Source organism: Larus michahellis, chromosome 4, assembly GCF_964199755.1.
Source record: "Larus michahellis chromosome 4, bLarMic1.1, whole genome shotgun sequence".
NCBI classification, from domain to species: domain Eukaryota; kingdom Metazoa; phylum Chordata; class Aves; order Charadriiformes; family Laridae; genus Larus; species Larus michahellis.
In genome coordinates, this window is record NC_133899.1 from 20808973 (window position 1) to 20822207 (window position 13235).

Below are 13235 nucleotides of genomic sequence, written 5' to 3' on the forward strand. Positions count from 1 at the left end.
CCCCCCCCAGCTTCCCACCTCCCGCGGAGCCGAGCAGGAGGGTTATACAGATATACAGATTTGATTTTATTTTATTTTATTTTATTTTATTTTATTTTATTTTATTTTATTTTATTTTATTTTTATTTTACTTATTTTATTTTATTTTATTTAGGGTATTTTTTGTTTTGTTTTGGTTTTGGTTTTTTTTGTTGGGGTTTTATTAATTTTAAACCCTTTCCAGTGAATGCTTTTTTTGTGCTGCTTTTTCATCCTGCGTCCCCCGGCCACCCCCCCCCGTCCTGCCCCAAGTCCTCTCTCCCTTTTAGTGAATGGTGTTTTTTCTCTCTCATGTGGGGATGTTTGTGCTGAGAAAAAAAAAAAAAAAAGAAAAAAAAAAAGAAAAAAAAGGAAAAAAAAAAAACTTAAAAAACAACCTTTAAAAAAAAAAAGCAAGAATGAAAATAATTTAAAAATTTTAAAAAAAACCACACACAAAACCACAAAAAATAATTAAAAAAATAATAAAAAAAAAAAACAAACAAAAAACAAAAATCGAATGTAGTGTTTACATCGAAGCCACCGTTTTCATGACCAATCCTTTGTCATTTCTACTTTGATTAGTAACCAGACGTCTTCACGGTTTCACTTTTACGAGTTACCTTTGCTGAAGAAGAGCAGTCACACCTGTTTAAAAGAAAATGAATAAATAAAGAGGAAACTTAAAAAAAAAAATAATAAAAATATTATATATATATATATATAAAGCGCCAGGTCTTTCTAAGCCTTTCTATTACCAATCAGTGAGGTTTCTGTGATATATTACACACTGCCAATCTCTTTCTCTGACTAATGGAAAAATTCATGTGTAGCTCAATAAAGAGAATGTTTGTCTGTACCCCGGGCTCTCCCCTCCCGCGCCTCCGCCTCCTTCTTTCCCCCCCCACCCCGCGCCCGCCTCCTTCTTTCCAAAGGGAGAAAGGAAAAAAACACCAAAAAACCAACAACACTAAAAATCACGGGTTTTTTTTTTTTTGGGGGGGGGGGGGGGTGTTGGTTGGTGCTGGTAGCACGGGCAGGAGGGGCTGAGCAAAGAATTGGGTGTCGATCTTGGGTGGGAGCCCTTCCAGATGGCTCCGGTTGCCTCACTGGGAGCAAAAATCCCCCTCAAAAAACTCCCCGACCAAGAAAAAAAATTTTTTTTGTTTCTTTGGGGAACGCGGAGATGGTCGTCAGGGCGAGTCCTTCATCTTGCAGTAACATCAGAAACTCCCAAATGTGCGAGTTTTTTTCCCCCTGAGATAGTGAGGAAGGTTCTCCAAGAAAGCTGAGACTTTCCCCCTGCTGCAGGAGCAATTCAGGGTTTGATTGGGTTTGGGTTTTTTCCCCACAATTTGGGGTGGGTTTTTTTTTTTGCAATTTGGGTTTTTTTTTCTCACTCTCCCCCATTCCAGGTCCCCCAGCTCCACACACGCCAGCATCGGGCAGCATAGAATCATAGAACTGCCAGGGTTGGAAGGGACCTTAAAGCCCACCCAGTGCCACCCCCTGCCCTGGGCAGGGACACCTCCCACCAGCCCAGGTTGCTCAGAGCCCCATCCAGCCTGGCCTTAAAAACTTCCAGGGATGGGGCTTCCACCACCTCTCTGGGCAACCTGTTCCAGTGTCTCACCACCCTCATGGTGAAGAACTTCTTCCTAACGTCCAGTCTGAATCGACCCATCTCTAGTTTTAATCCATTCCCTCTAGTCCCACCGTTAACCTGACATCCTAAAAAGTCCCTCCCAAGCTTTCTTGTAGGCCCCCTTAAGATACTGGTAGGCCACTATAAGGTCTCCTCAGAGCCTTCTTTTCTCCAGGCTGAACAACCCCGACTCTCTCAGTTTGTCCTCCTAGGAGAGGTGCTGCAGCCCTCTGATCATCCTTGTGGCCCCTGCATGATGGCAGGTGGGACACTGGAGAGCCAGTTTCCTCTTGGCACAGCCTGGGACCGAGCTGGTTTCTCAGCACCATGCTTGCCATCCCCTCCTGAGCCACAGGAACGTCTCCAAACCCCACGGGACCACAGGGCCCATCAGCAAAGCCAGGGAAGGAGCCGTGGGACGGTTACCCAAACAGCCAGGAACCCTGCCCTGGTTTTATGCTGGGCCACCCATTGGGCAAGGTTGGCTAGCAAAGCTGCTCCATCACACAGCAGCATCTCCTGGTCTCCTGCCCCACGCAGATTATTTGCTGGGTTAAAAAAATGGCTGGGCCCAAAGAGTTGTGGTGAACGGAGTTAAATCCAGTTGGTGTGTGGTGTTCCCCAGGGCTCGATACTGCGGCCTGTTCTCTTTAATATCCTTATTAACAACCTGGACGAGGAGATCAAGTGCGCCCTCAGGCAGTTTGCAGATGACACCGAGTTGGGTGGGAGTGTCGACCTGCTTGAGGGCAGGAAGGCTCTGCAGAGGGGTCTGGGCAGGCTGGATCCATGGGCCGAGGCCAACGGCGTGAGGGTCAACAAGGGCAAGTGCCGGGTCCTGCACTTGGGTCACACCAACCCCATGGATGCGACAGGCTGGGGGCAGAGCGGCTGGAGAGATGCCTGGTGGAGAAGGACCTGGGGGTGTTGGTTGACAGCCGGCTGAACGTGAGCCAGCAGTGTGCCCAGGTGGCCAAGGTGGCCAACAGCACCCTGGCCTGTATCAGGAGTAGACCAGCAGGACTGGGGCAGTGATGGTCCCCCTGTGCTCGGCACTGGTGAGGCCCCACCTCGAGGGCTGTGTCCAGTTTTGGGCCCCTCACCACAGGAAAGACATTGAGATGCTGGAGTGTGTCCAGGGAAGGGCAACGGAGCTGGTGAGGGGTCTGGAGCACAAGTCCTGTGAGGAGCGGCTGAGGGAGCTGGGGGTGTTCAGCCTGGAGAAAAGGAGGCTGAGGGGAGACCTTCTCGCTCTCTGCAACTCCCTCAAAGGAGGGTGCAGCCAGGGGGGGTCAGTCTCTTCTCCCAGGGAACAGGCGATGGGACAAGGGGAAACGGCCTCAAGTTGCGCCAGGGGAGGTTTAGGGTGGATATTAGGGAAAATGTCATCACGGAAAGGGTTGTCAAGCCTTGGAACAGGCTGCCCAGGGCAGTGGTGGAGTCGCCATCCTTGGAGATGTTTAAAAGCCGGGCAGACGTGGTGCTGAGGGACGTGGGGTAGTGGTGGGTTGGTCAGTGTGAGGTTGATGGTTGCACTTGGTGATCTTAAAGGTTCCCTTCCAACCTAGAGGATTCTCTGATTCCATGACTCAAGTTCTGGCTGTTTACAGCGATCCAGAAGTAGCTCATGCTGGTACTGGGGAAGGCAGTCAGGCTTATCCTGAGATGACCTCCCTTTCCAGGGAAGCGGAGCCAGCCAAGAGGCCACCACTGGTCCATGTGCTCCTCTGCACAAACCAGCCTTTCATGGCTGAAGTAGGTCATTGTGCATCGGTGTCGCAGGCAAGGATGCCATCCAGCGACTTCCCAGGGCCCGCTCCCCAGGGAACAAAGGGAAGAGCTGCCGGGAAAGGGTCAGGAATCCAACGAGAAGAGGAGACAAGTCCAGAAAGAACAGCCCAGGGGTCTCTGGAACATCCCCACCCCTCCTCGGTTTAGTTCCAGGCGCCTCCCGGCGCCCCCAAGCCCAGCAGCTGCTTTACGCAGCTCTGTTGCAGCCGGAGCCGTTGCAGGATCCCGGGCGAGGGGGATTCGTGCAGGACAGGCTCACGGCACCTTCTCCTTCCCCATCACCTGCTGCCGGGCAGAGGACGACTCCACAGCAGGGTCCCTCAGCACAGAGAGAGAGGGCTGGTGGCTGAGAAGAGCTGCTTTACTCGGCACCTTTCCAGGCCAGCACGAATGTAAGAAATCAGGGATTCGTTATTTTATTATTAATATTATTACAATTATTTCTTTTTTAGTGGTGAAATTTGGGGTGGCTGAGACGCTGCACAGCTCACGGAGCAGCAGAAGCTGGGGGAGGTGGTTGGTGCAGTGCTGCTGCCCGGGGGAGCCAGGGGCTCCTCATATTCTGTGCTTGGGGAGGGGGAAGGAAATGTCCCTGGGAGAGCGGGCAGCCTGGGAGAGGACATGCCGCGGTGGTGGAGATCTTGCAAACCCAAAGCCAGGTCAAGCCCAAAGCTAGGTCAAAAAGCAGCGCTGGATGCAGCCATAGAATCAGAATCACAGAATGGTTCGGGTTGGAAGGGACCTTAAAGCCCACCCAGTGCCACCCCCTGCCCTGGGCAGGGACACCTCCCACCACACCACGTTGCTCCAAGCCCCGTCCAGCCTGGCCTTGAACCCCTCCAGGGATGGGGCAGCCACAGCTTCTCTGGGCAACCTGGGCCAGGGGCTCACCACCCTCACAGCAAACAATTTCTTCCCCAGATCTCACCTAAATCTCCCCTCTTCCAGTTTAAACCCCTTCCCCCTCATCCCATGGCTCCCCTCCCTGCTCCAGAGCCCCTTCCCAGCTTTCCTGGAGCCCCTTTAGGGCCTGGCAGGGGCTGGAAGGTCTCCCCGGAGCCTTCTCTTCTCCAGGCTGAACCCCCCCAGCTCTCTCAGCCTGTCCTCCCAGCAGAGGGGCTCCAGCCCTCCCAGCATCTCCGGGGCCTCCTCTGGCCCCGCTCCAACAGCTCCGTGTCCTTCTGCTGTTGGTGCCCCAGCGCTGGAGGCAGCACTGCAGGGGGGTCTCACAGAGCGGAGCAGAGGGGCAGAATCCCCCCCCTCGCCCTGCTGCCCACGCTGCTGGGGATGCAGCCCAGGCTGCGGGGGGGTTCAGGCTGCTCATGTTGAGCTTCTCATCCACCAACACCTCCAAGTCCTTCTCGGGGCTGCTCTCAGTCCATTCTCCACCCAGCCTGTCCTTGTGCATCCCCACTGCTGAGATGAAGCCGGGCTGTACAAAATGCATCATCAGGTACCAAATTTCCCAGAAATGCAACAAGGAGCAGGAACTCAAGGGAACCCAGACACCCCCCCAAAAAAAGTATTTCTGTGCTGTTTTCTCCTCTCCCACCTGCACTCCCAGAGGTCCATGGAATCTGCCGCTCGAGTAGACCCAAACTCCATGCAGTTCACACACACAACAGCTCTCCCCCCCTCCGCCTGCTGCCAGACAGTTCAAAACCCCACTTTGTTTTTCCAGTCCCTCGAGACACCGTTTCTCTTCCATTTCCATGTTCACAGCACGACTGAACTCCAGCAGCAATTACTGCTCCACGAGCCCAGGATTGCGAAAACATTCCCAAAGCCGGTGTTGGGCGGTTGTGTTCCCTTCCCTCCCGAGAGAAAGGGGGAACTGAAGAGGACCAAAGTGCGGGTGTTTCATTTACAAACCAAACGCGCGCCAGGAACACAAGAAATCACACTAGAGAAATTTCCAAACAGTTTCCAACACTGACCAAGTTTTTATTTTTGGTTTTTTTTTTTGTTTGTTTTCTTTTTTTAAACAATAAAAACAAAACAGCTGTGCTCTGAGCAAAACCAAAGATCTCCAAAAAAAAAAAAAAAAATTCTTTTAAGTTTACTAATAGCATTGCAAGGTAAGGCTTCCCAAAGAGTTTTATTGAAATAAATTATTTTCGCCTAAACATCGATGCGACTCCTCTCATTAAATTCACCTTCAAATGTCCTAAAAACCAACAGTAAAAAAAAAAGTTACCAACAATTCTAGATAATACTGGGCTCCTTCTAAAGGACAGCGATACTAGAACTCACTCTTCAGAAGTTTAAAAATTAAGTCACTGCTGTGTCAAATTCAACTACGCAAGCTAGCATCGGCGGCTCCGAGTGCATCCCGTGCCCAAAGTTCTTTAGAAAAATCAGAAATTAGCAAATTGGGCTCAACCCCCCAACTCCTCCACTCCTTCTAAACTCCCGGTGAAGTTGTGGGGTTTAAAAAAAAAAAAAAAAAAAAGAAATAAAAAGCAAGGTATCGGAGCTACCTCCATAAAGTCCCGTCCGTGTTGCTCTGGAGTCCAGAACAGGCAGGTTTTTCTATCATACTCCCTTGGTTTCTGGTAATACTGAGCGGAGGGGCTGCCGCCTCGCCTCACGGCCCTTCTTCTTCACTCCGTTCCCTTCGGCCTCTCACTTGTTTCTGGCCATAAAAGGCAAAGGAAAATAACGCAGCCCCGGGGAACGACCAACGCCAGGGCTCTGCCAGGGCAGAAGAGCCCAGCAACGGCAAACAAACTATTTTATGCCGGAATCGAGGTGAATCAGTGCTTCGCTGCGCAATTCTTTTTATTTTTTTTTCTGCGTTATGTAGCTAAACAATTTCCATCCAGCCTAAGAACTGACGTGCCAGCGACGCTACCCCAGCCCTTCAAGCCGGCCTACGTAACACCCTTTATTCTCCATATGAAGAGATCAAAGAGCGGGCGCCCGCTCGTCTAACACTGGGTTTGCTGCAAATTTCTAAGCTTTCTTCTCTCTTGGAATAACCCTCCCGGATCTCGAGCCGCACGTGCCAGCGCCTCCGCAACCTGCACCCGCAGCTGCTAATTCGGAAGACGCTTTCTCCAGCCTCCGCCGTGCAGTCAGCCTAATACCTCATGCTAGCTGCAGAAATCATGCCCGTGGTTTAGAAAGTGCCTTTTTGTTTGTGGAGGGGATCAACGTCACATAGAAAATATTACAAAAAAAAGGTTAATTTGTCAGCCGTCCAAACATTATTAGACCACATGCTTTATACAGCAGAGAGGCAGCCAGCTCACTCGGCAGCACAGCCAGCTGAACTCTGAAGAGAGACACTTTCCTGCTGGTATAGAAAGCGCAGGGTGGTTTGGTTTGGTTGTTTTTTTTTTTTGTATTTAATTTATTTATTCAACATTGCTCACGAGGAGGAGGAAGGAAGGGCAACGAGCGCTAAGAGTTTTGCTGCATCTGAAGTCTCCGTTCGGCGGCGGCAGCGAGCGTCCTGCGACGCAGGGTGACGGGATCGGCGGAGGCTCCCTCGGGCGGAGGAGAGGGCTTCTCTGTGCTCAGCTCCTCGTCGGAGGTTTTGTTTAAGTAACGCCTGCGAGAGGAAAAAGGAAAAGACGGGTGAGCAGAGCCCATGTCATTTTGGCTCTGCAAAATACTCCACTGGCACATCCACAAGGTAAGGGAGGGCGCAAGGCACACTGAAAGAGGGAAAATACCTTGATAAAAGCACACACAAGCTACGTATTGAAATAATAATAAAAAAAAAAAAAGCCTGTATAACCTAGGAGAGGCTTTGCAGAGTTGGCGGAAGCTCTTAGTGCTTGTGCAAGATCCTTGTGCCCGTGGGAGGCAGCCAGTTCTGAAGGCTCTACTCTTAACCCAGAGCAATTCACCGAGACTGCAGGTGAGTCACTGAATCCCTCTGTCCCCGTTATTCCACCATTTGTAACATGCTGGCAGTGTCCCCCACGAGAAGTCTGACGACAATAAGTAAGCCTGGGACAGAAGGGGCACTAGGGCTGCAAAGCGTAAGGCAAGGCAAAAATACAAGGAAGCAGCCGCCAGAGCTAACAGTCCGATGAATTTTTACGTCTAGGGACAAAACAGAGTAGTTTGCAACTCCACAGCCCCTCGGTGCAGGAAGAGAAGCAGTAAAGCAGAAAGTCAGAAATACTTTGCCTTCCTAAATGACGTTTTCCAAACATAAACAATTCTAGGAGCAAGCCTATTTGTACACTTAAAACTCTTCAAAGGTGTCACACCCCCAGTTATTTATATGAACGCATTTCAGTGTGGGGGAAAAAAAAAAAAAAAAAGAGCGTAGACAGCCCAACACCACCAAAGGACACAAAACAGTGTAGATTTTGTAGACCCGTTCAGTAGTTTCCCTGCAACACAGAGGAAGGGACAACATTTGTTACAAATGCTAAAAAGTTTTCTCTGCATCACTAAAGCAATTTTCCTTCTCTTTTTGTCAGCAACTGGATGCTAGTAAAGCTCACCAACGTGACTGAAATGCGTGAAAAAAATTAAATTCTACCTCTAACACCTATTACTAGTGGGGCTAAAAGAAAAAGTTGATCACTGTCTCCTTACTGGTGTCGACTTGCGGGTCGTGAGCTCCTCTGGCGTGCTTTAGTAAGTGGTCACCTGTCAACTCTGCTTCGTGCTTAAGACACTCGCTCTGTATTTGGAAAAAGCGGTTCCTGACAGTCATTTCAGCTGTAACAGCACGGGCAGCGTGGGCCAACGCCTACGCCAGGGGACAAGCTAAAGATGACTAGAGGACTCAACACAAGTAATGCGCTCTCGCTTATTACAGGCTCAGACCGAAGCCTGGAGAAATCACACTCTGATTTCCAAGAGCTTTGCATCAACCGCTTAGGAAGCTGTGTACATGGTGGGACATGCGACGCTATTTCAGCGTTGGGTTTGTCAGCAACGGTTGTTTTAAGCAGCATCCTGAGCCTGCTGTAGCAGATGTATTCATTCCTCGTACTACTCTTTGCATCTCAGTGGTCATAATCCATTTGAAACCCATTCTGGGGGACTACAACCCAGTGGCTAGGCTGGAGTTGTAGGAAGGAACGTACTTTCGAGCTTGCTGCAACAAGTCCTCCTTCCGCTGAACCAACATACGCTGCCTTTCATCAGCTGACTTTGAAAAGCGACTCCCCCTGGCCTCGAAGTCTTCTGCTTCACTAGGCTCTGCTTCCATTTCGCTGAATTCCACCATTTCTTCCAGTCTTGAGTTGAGTTCAAGTGGCACTCTCTCAGTCTAAGAGAAAAGGAAAAAAAGCCGTTAAGTCTTTGCAAGATTTGCAAGCGGGGCTTCTTCGCATCAAATCAACAAGCTACGAACAACGGTCATTTTCTGAGGCATTGGAAGAAACGAGACTCTCACCTGCTGCACCCTATTCCCTTGGGCTGCCTTGAAAACCCCAGCCAAAACAGAGAACAATGCTATTTCAAAACATGGTCGAAGAGTCTGTATTCTATAACGCTGTATCTTTTATGGCCTGCCTGAAAGTAATCTCAAAGACAAACATTAATTACTCATAATTAATGCTCTACGAAAACGGGGCATTTGAACCAGCCAGATTCTGCAGCCGACCTGACAGGCAATGCAACAGTAAGGAGTTGAAAAAGCAGAAATCCATATACTAAGAAAAGAACAGCAAACGTATCTGCAAAGAGGACGCGTGCTTGAGAAGGGAATTTATGAGGTTTCGGTTCACCGGGTTCTGCAGCACCCAAATTATGGTGTATTCGGGCTGCCGGAGCAAGGCTGGCAAGCGTCCCAAGCACGGCGTGTCGATAGAAGAAGCTGGCAGCCCCGCACATAGTACCTCTTGACAGCTGGCCGACAACGCTAACGGGAAAATTGAGCTGATGAATGATGACACTGGTGAACTAGCATAGGTGAAACAGCATATCCTGATCACATCCTGTCATATACGATCAGATCAGCTCTGCGATGGAAAAGCAAGATGTTACTAAGCGTGGCAGCGTCAAGAAACAAATCACCTGAATGAAAGGCTTAAGAGTCTAGCCATCATTTGGGATCCCAGAGGATTACTCAAACGAGTAGGGTGCATCAGATAGGTATTAGCCAAGGCAGCTCCTACTGCCCGGTTTTGGGCCTTCGGTGTTACCCACCGCAAGAGTCTCAATGGCCAGTGACACGGGCACCACAGAGGCACCACCAAGTCCCAACAGGCCAGGCTCAGCAGCACCACGGCGTGCACTGCACAGGTTTCAGCAGCTGATGTGGAAAACAAGCTGAGTCATTCCAAAGCCCTAGAGACGTACCAGTAACACCATCTCCCTGACGCAATGCCTTCAGAGAGCAAAAACCAAGACAAATGTCAGTTCCCATCAGCTAGGTGAACCAAGCAGGAATGCCAGGGCCCAAGACAGAGCAGTATGAACACTGCAACCTCAAACACACGTACGTCTTCAACCTGGGCTGCATCCCCAGCAGCGTGGGCAGCAGGGCGATGGGGGGGGGATTCTGCCCCTCTGCTCCGCTCTGTGAGACCCCCCTGCAGTGCTGCCTCCAGCGCTGGGGCACCAACAGCAGAAGGACACGGAGCTGTTGGAGCGGGGCCAGAGGAGGCCCCGGAGATGCTGGGAGGGCTGGAGCCCCTCTGCTGGGAGGACAGGCTGAGAGAGCTGGGGGGGTTCAGCCTGGAGAAGAGAAGGCTCCGGGGAGACCTTCCAGCCCCTGCCAGGCCCTAAAGGGGCTCCAGGAAAGCTGGGGAGGGACTCTGGAGCAGGGAGGGGAGTGATAGAACAAGGGGTAATGGTTTTAAACTGCAAGAGGGGAGATTTGGATTATATTTTAGGAAGAAATTGTTTGTTGTGAGGGTGGTGAGCCCCTGGCCCAGGTTGCCCAGAGAAGCTGTGGCTGCCCCATCCCTGGAGGGGTTCAAGGCCAGGCTGGACGGGGCTTGGAGCAACGTGGGCTGGTGGGAGGTGTCCTTGCCCAGGGCAGGGGGTGGCACTGGGTGGGCTTTAAGGTCCCTTCCAACCCAAACCATTCTATGGTTCTATTTCAGCAAAACCTATAAACTGCAGTGTGCTGGGAAGGGCTCCCCGTATCACAGACACTAATGGACTGGGACAACACGATGGTGTACTGCTGGAATTGCCTCAAAGCAACGCCACATCCCAGAGGAGGATGCAAGAGCTCTGCAGAACAATCTCACGGATTTTATCCAGGGCCGAGATGCCCTCGGCAGACCCAGAGAAACAGGTATGGAGCAACCCAACTGCTGCTCCCCACACGGGTGGACATGGGAAAGGGAAGCTCTGCTGGGTAAAGCCGTGAAAAGGGCACTCATTATAGTTGATGTTCGGACAAGATCACTGGCTTGCTTTTTTTTTTTTCCTTAGGCCATTTCTATTCAAAGATGCAAGCGAGTTCACCTAAGCTTTTATTTTCATAACATTACAAAGATGCAAAAATCGATACCCAGAGCCCATTCTTCTATCTGAACACAAAAGTGGGTACTCAGGAGGTTTTAGAGACAAAAATATCAAAACTAATTGCACTAAAGGTTATGACAAGCCTCAGTACGAGAGCAGGTCTCAGATGCACAAACCTGTGTGCTACAGAAACCACTCCTTCAGGCTCCAAGAGCAAAAGCGTTAGTTTCATAAAAGCCATGGGATGCCTCAGAAGTGTCTCTAAACAGAGTCACCGAGTACTTTAGCAATGACAGTGAACTGGATTCCCAAGACGGGGGGCAAGGGCTGCACCAGACAAGCTTCAGCTTTATAACAACAGTTTATGAGTTAGGTCTGAGCAGTCCTACCTAATCTCCACCCAGGATTACAGAAACACATACCTTTACACAAAAAACAAACAAACAAACAAACCCCACACAAATTTAAAGGATAATCTTTAAATATATTTTAGCCCATGAAAATACAAGCTTGCAGAAAGTAGCGATAGCTGCTCTGGGATGTGTTCTGACAGGGAGCAACAGCAGAGCCAGAAAAGAGGGGAGGGAGGGCAAGTATGACAGGGATGGCGAGCGAGCAGGTACAGCACGTGCACAAGGCTGGAAGCATTAGCATCCCAATGCGCGGGCGCAGAAAAGCATGTGCATGGCATCTTGCTAAGCGTACAGGCCACGACTGTTAGAAGCAGGCAATGTTTAGAGCACTATCTCACAAACCTTTGCCACGATTTATACCATGATGGTGCTCAGAGATGTCTCTGAACCACCCTTACGTTCTCTCAGCACTGACACCTCAAAACCATAAGCTACGTTTGTGGGGGAGGTGGAAATAATCAGTCATTATCTCTATCTTAAGATCTTTGAATTCTAGACAGAATTAAGTTATAATATGACATACGGCACAGAGGAAAACCTGTGCTACTCATGAAGACGGGTGCTTTTATTTGAGCGCGTTGGCTCCCCTAAGAAACGTAATTTCCAACAAGCAGAACTCCAACGGGTCAGCCACTTGCTGTTGGAGATCTATAAAGATTCTCAGTGGGTATGTGAACTTAAAAAGAAGAGAGACAGGGAGCTTGTAAAACTTACTCTGAAGTACACAAAGCAACTAGAGCTGCCACAGCCTTTCACAGGGATGGTGTCATAAGGTGTGAAGTTACATCCATCCACTATTTGGAAAGCCAAGTCTCACCCAGAGGGGATGATGATGGCTTCTTACGTCCCTTCCCGCTTGCATTTAAAAAGCTTCTTAAAAATCAAGCACAACCTGCGGAAGTAGCTTGTTTGCTGCTAGACCTTTCCACGCAGACAAGAGTCGGGCTGACTGCCACAACACACTCTTCTGGCAAGAACAAAGAGAACACCTACAATACGCCAGGTACTCACTTAAAAACTGAAATCAAAAGCAAAGGGACACAGAAGCGACGGGCATTTCCTAGAGGAAGGACACCCCTACACTCCCAAGTCTTCTCCCCACAACAGAAATACTATCAACAGCAAGGAGGCAAGCAAGCGTGGCTCTCAGGTAGACCTCGGTGGCCATGTAACAAGGGTGATCAGCTTGTTGGAAGCCACCCTAAGTTAACACTAAATGCACAAAGCATTTACTAGGTGGGAAGAGGACAGCCGCAACTGGAGCTTCCACGCCGCTACCCAGCAGCAAGTTTTCCTCGGAGCACGGCAGTCTCAGTCTCCCACTTCAGCCTTTGCCTATGAATCCCATTTGGCACAGTAACTATCCATCCAGGTAAACCCGCGCAGGGGCCACCATTTCATCCCACACACAGAGCCACCAGCAGCCCTGCTCAGCTCTGGGAAATTCGCAACCGCTCACGTATCTCCAGGCTATGACCTGCACTGCTCTACAAAACAAAAACACGTCCTCCATCCAAACCATTTGCTCCAACTAAAACACACTGTTTGAGCAAAGCGCTGAGCTGAATTCCAAGCAAGAAGACGTGACTATTAGAGAGCACGTGCTCAGTGACATGACACATGAACACCACTCCCAGGTTTTTCATGCTCTGTAGAAGGAAGGACAGAGACCCAGGTAACACAGGTAGCACTGGGCAGGAAGGAAAGAAGGTGAGCAGCACCACAAATTCAAAGCAGGATTCGAAGCCAGAACCAAGCTAAGGAAAACTAGTTAGATGCCATTTGTAGAAAGAGAGGTTTTACTCAAAGAACAGGGAAAATGCCACCAAAACCTTCAAGTTAACCCAAAAAGTTACTGAAGAGTTGCTAGACCCAGATCAAGACTTTCACTCCTGCAGTTCTGCATCTCCTACCCCAGGCTCTTATCAAACACCTGCATCAATACCTCTTCCTCAGCCTCAATGGCAGTATCA

The 13235-nt window shown here is 49.9% G+C and overlaps 1 protein-coding gene across 4 annotated transcripts in view; it reads right to left on the minus strand.

Moving 5' to 3' along the window:
- Positions 1 to 5372: 5372 nt before the first annotated feature.
- The window catches only part of AMFR (autocrine motility factor receptor), a 31193-nt gene continuing 23330 nt past the window's right edge, over positions 5373 to 13235 (minus strand). For all 4 annotated transcript variants that reach the window (XM_074583241.1, XM_074583239.1, XM_074583242.1 and 1 more), the window contains 2 exons: positions 8512 to 8696; positions 5373 to 7010 (listed from right to left, as the gene is read on the minus strand). In XM_074583241.1, the coding sequence (XP_074439342.1) occupies positions 6860 to 7010; positions 8512 to 8696 (336 nt within the window). In that variant the 3' untranslated portion in view covers positions 5373 to 6859. The remainder of the gene's footprint in view (positions 7011 to 8511; positions 8697 to 13235) is intronic.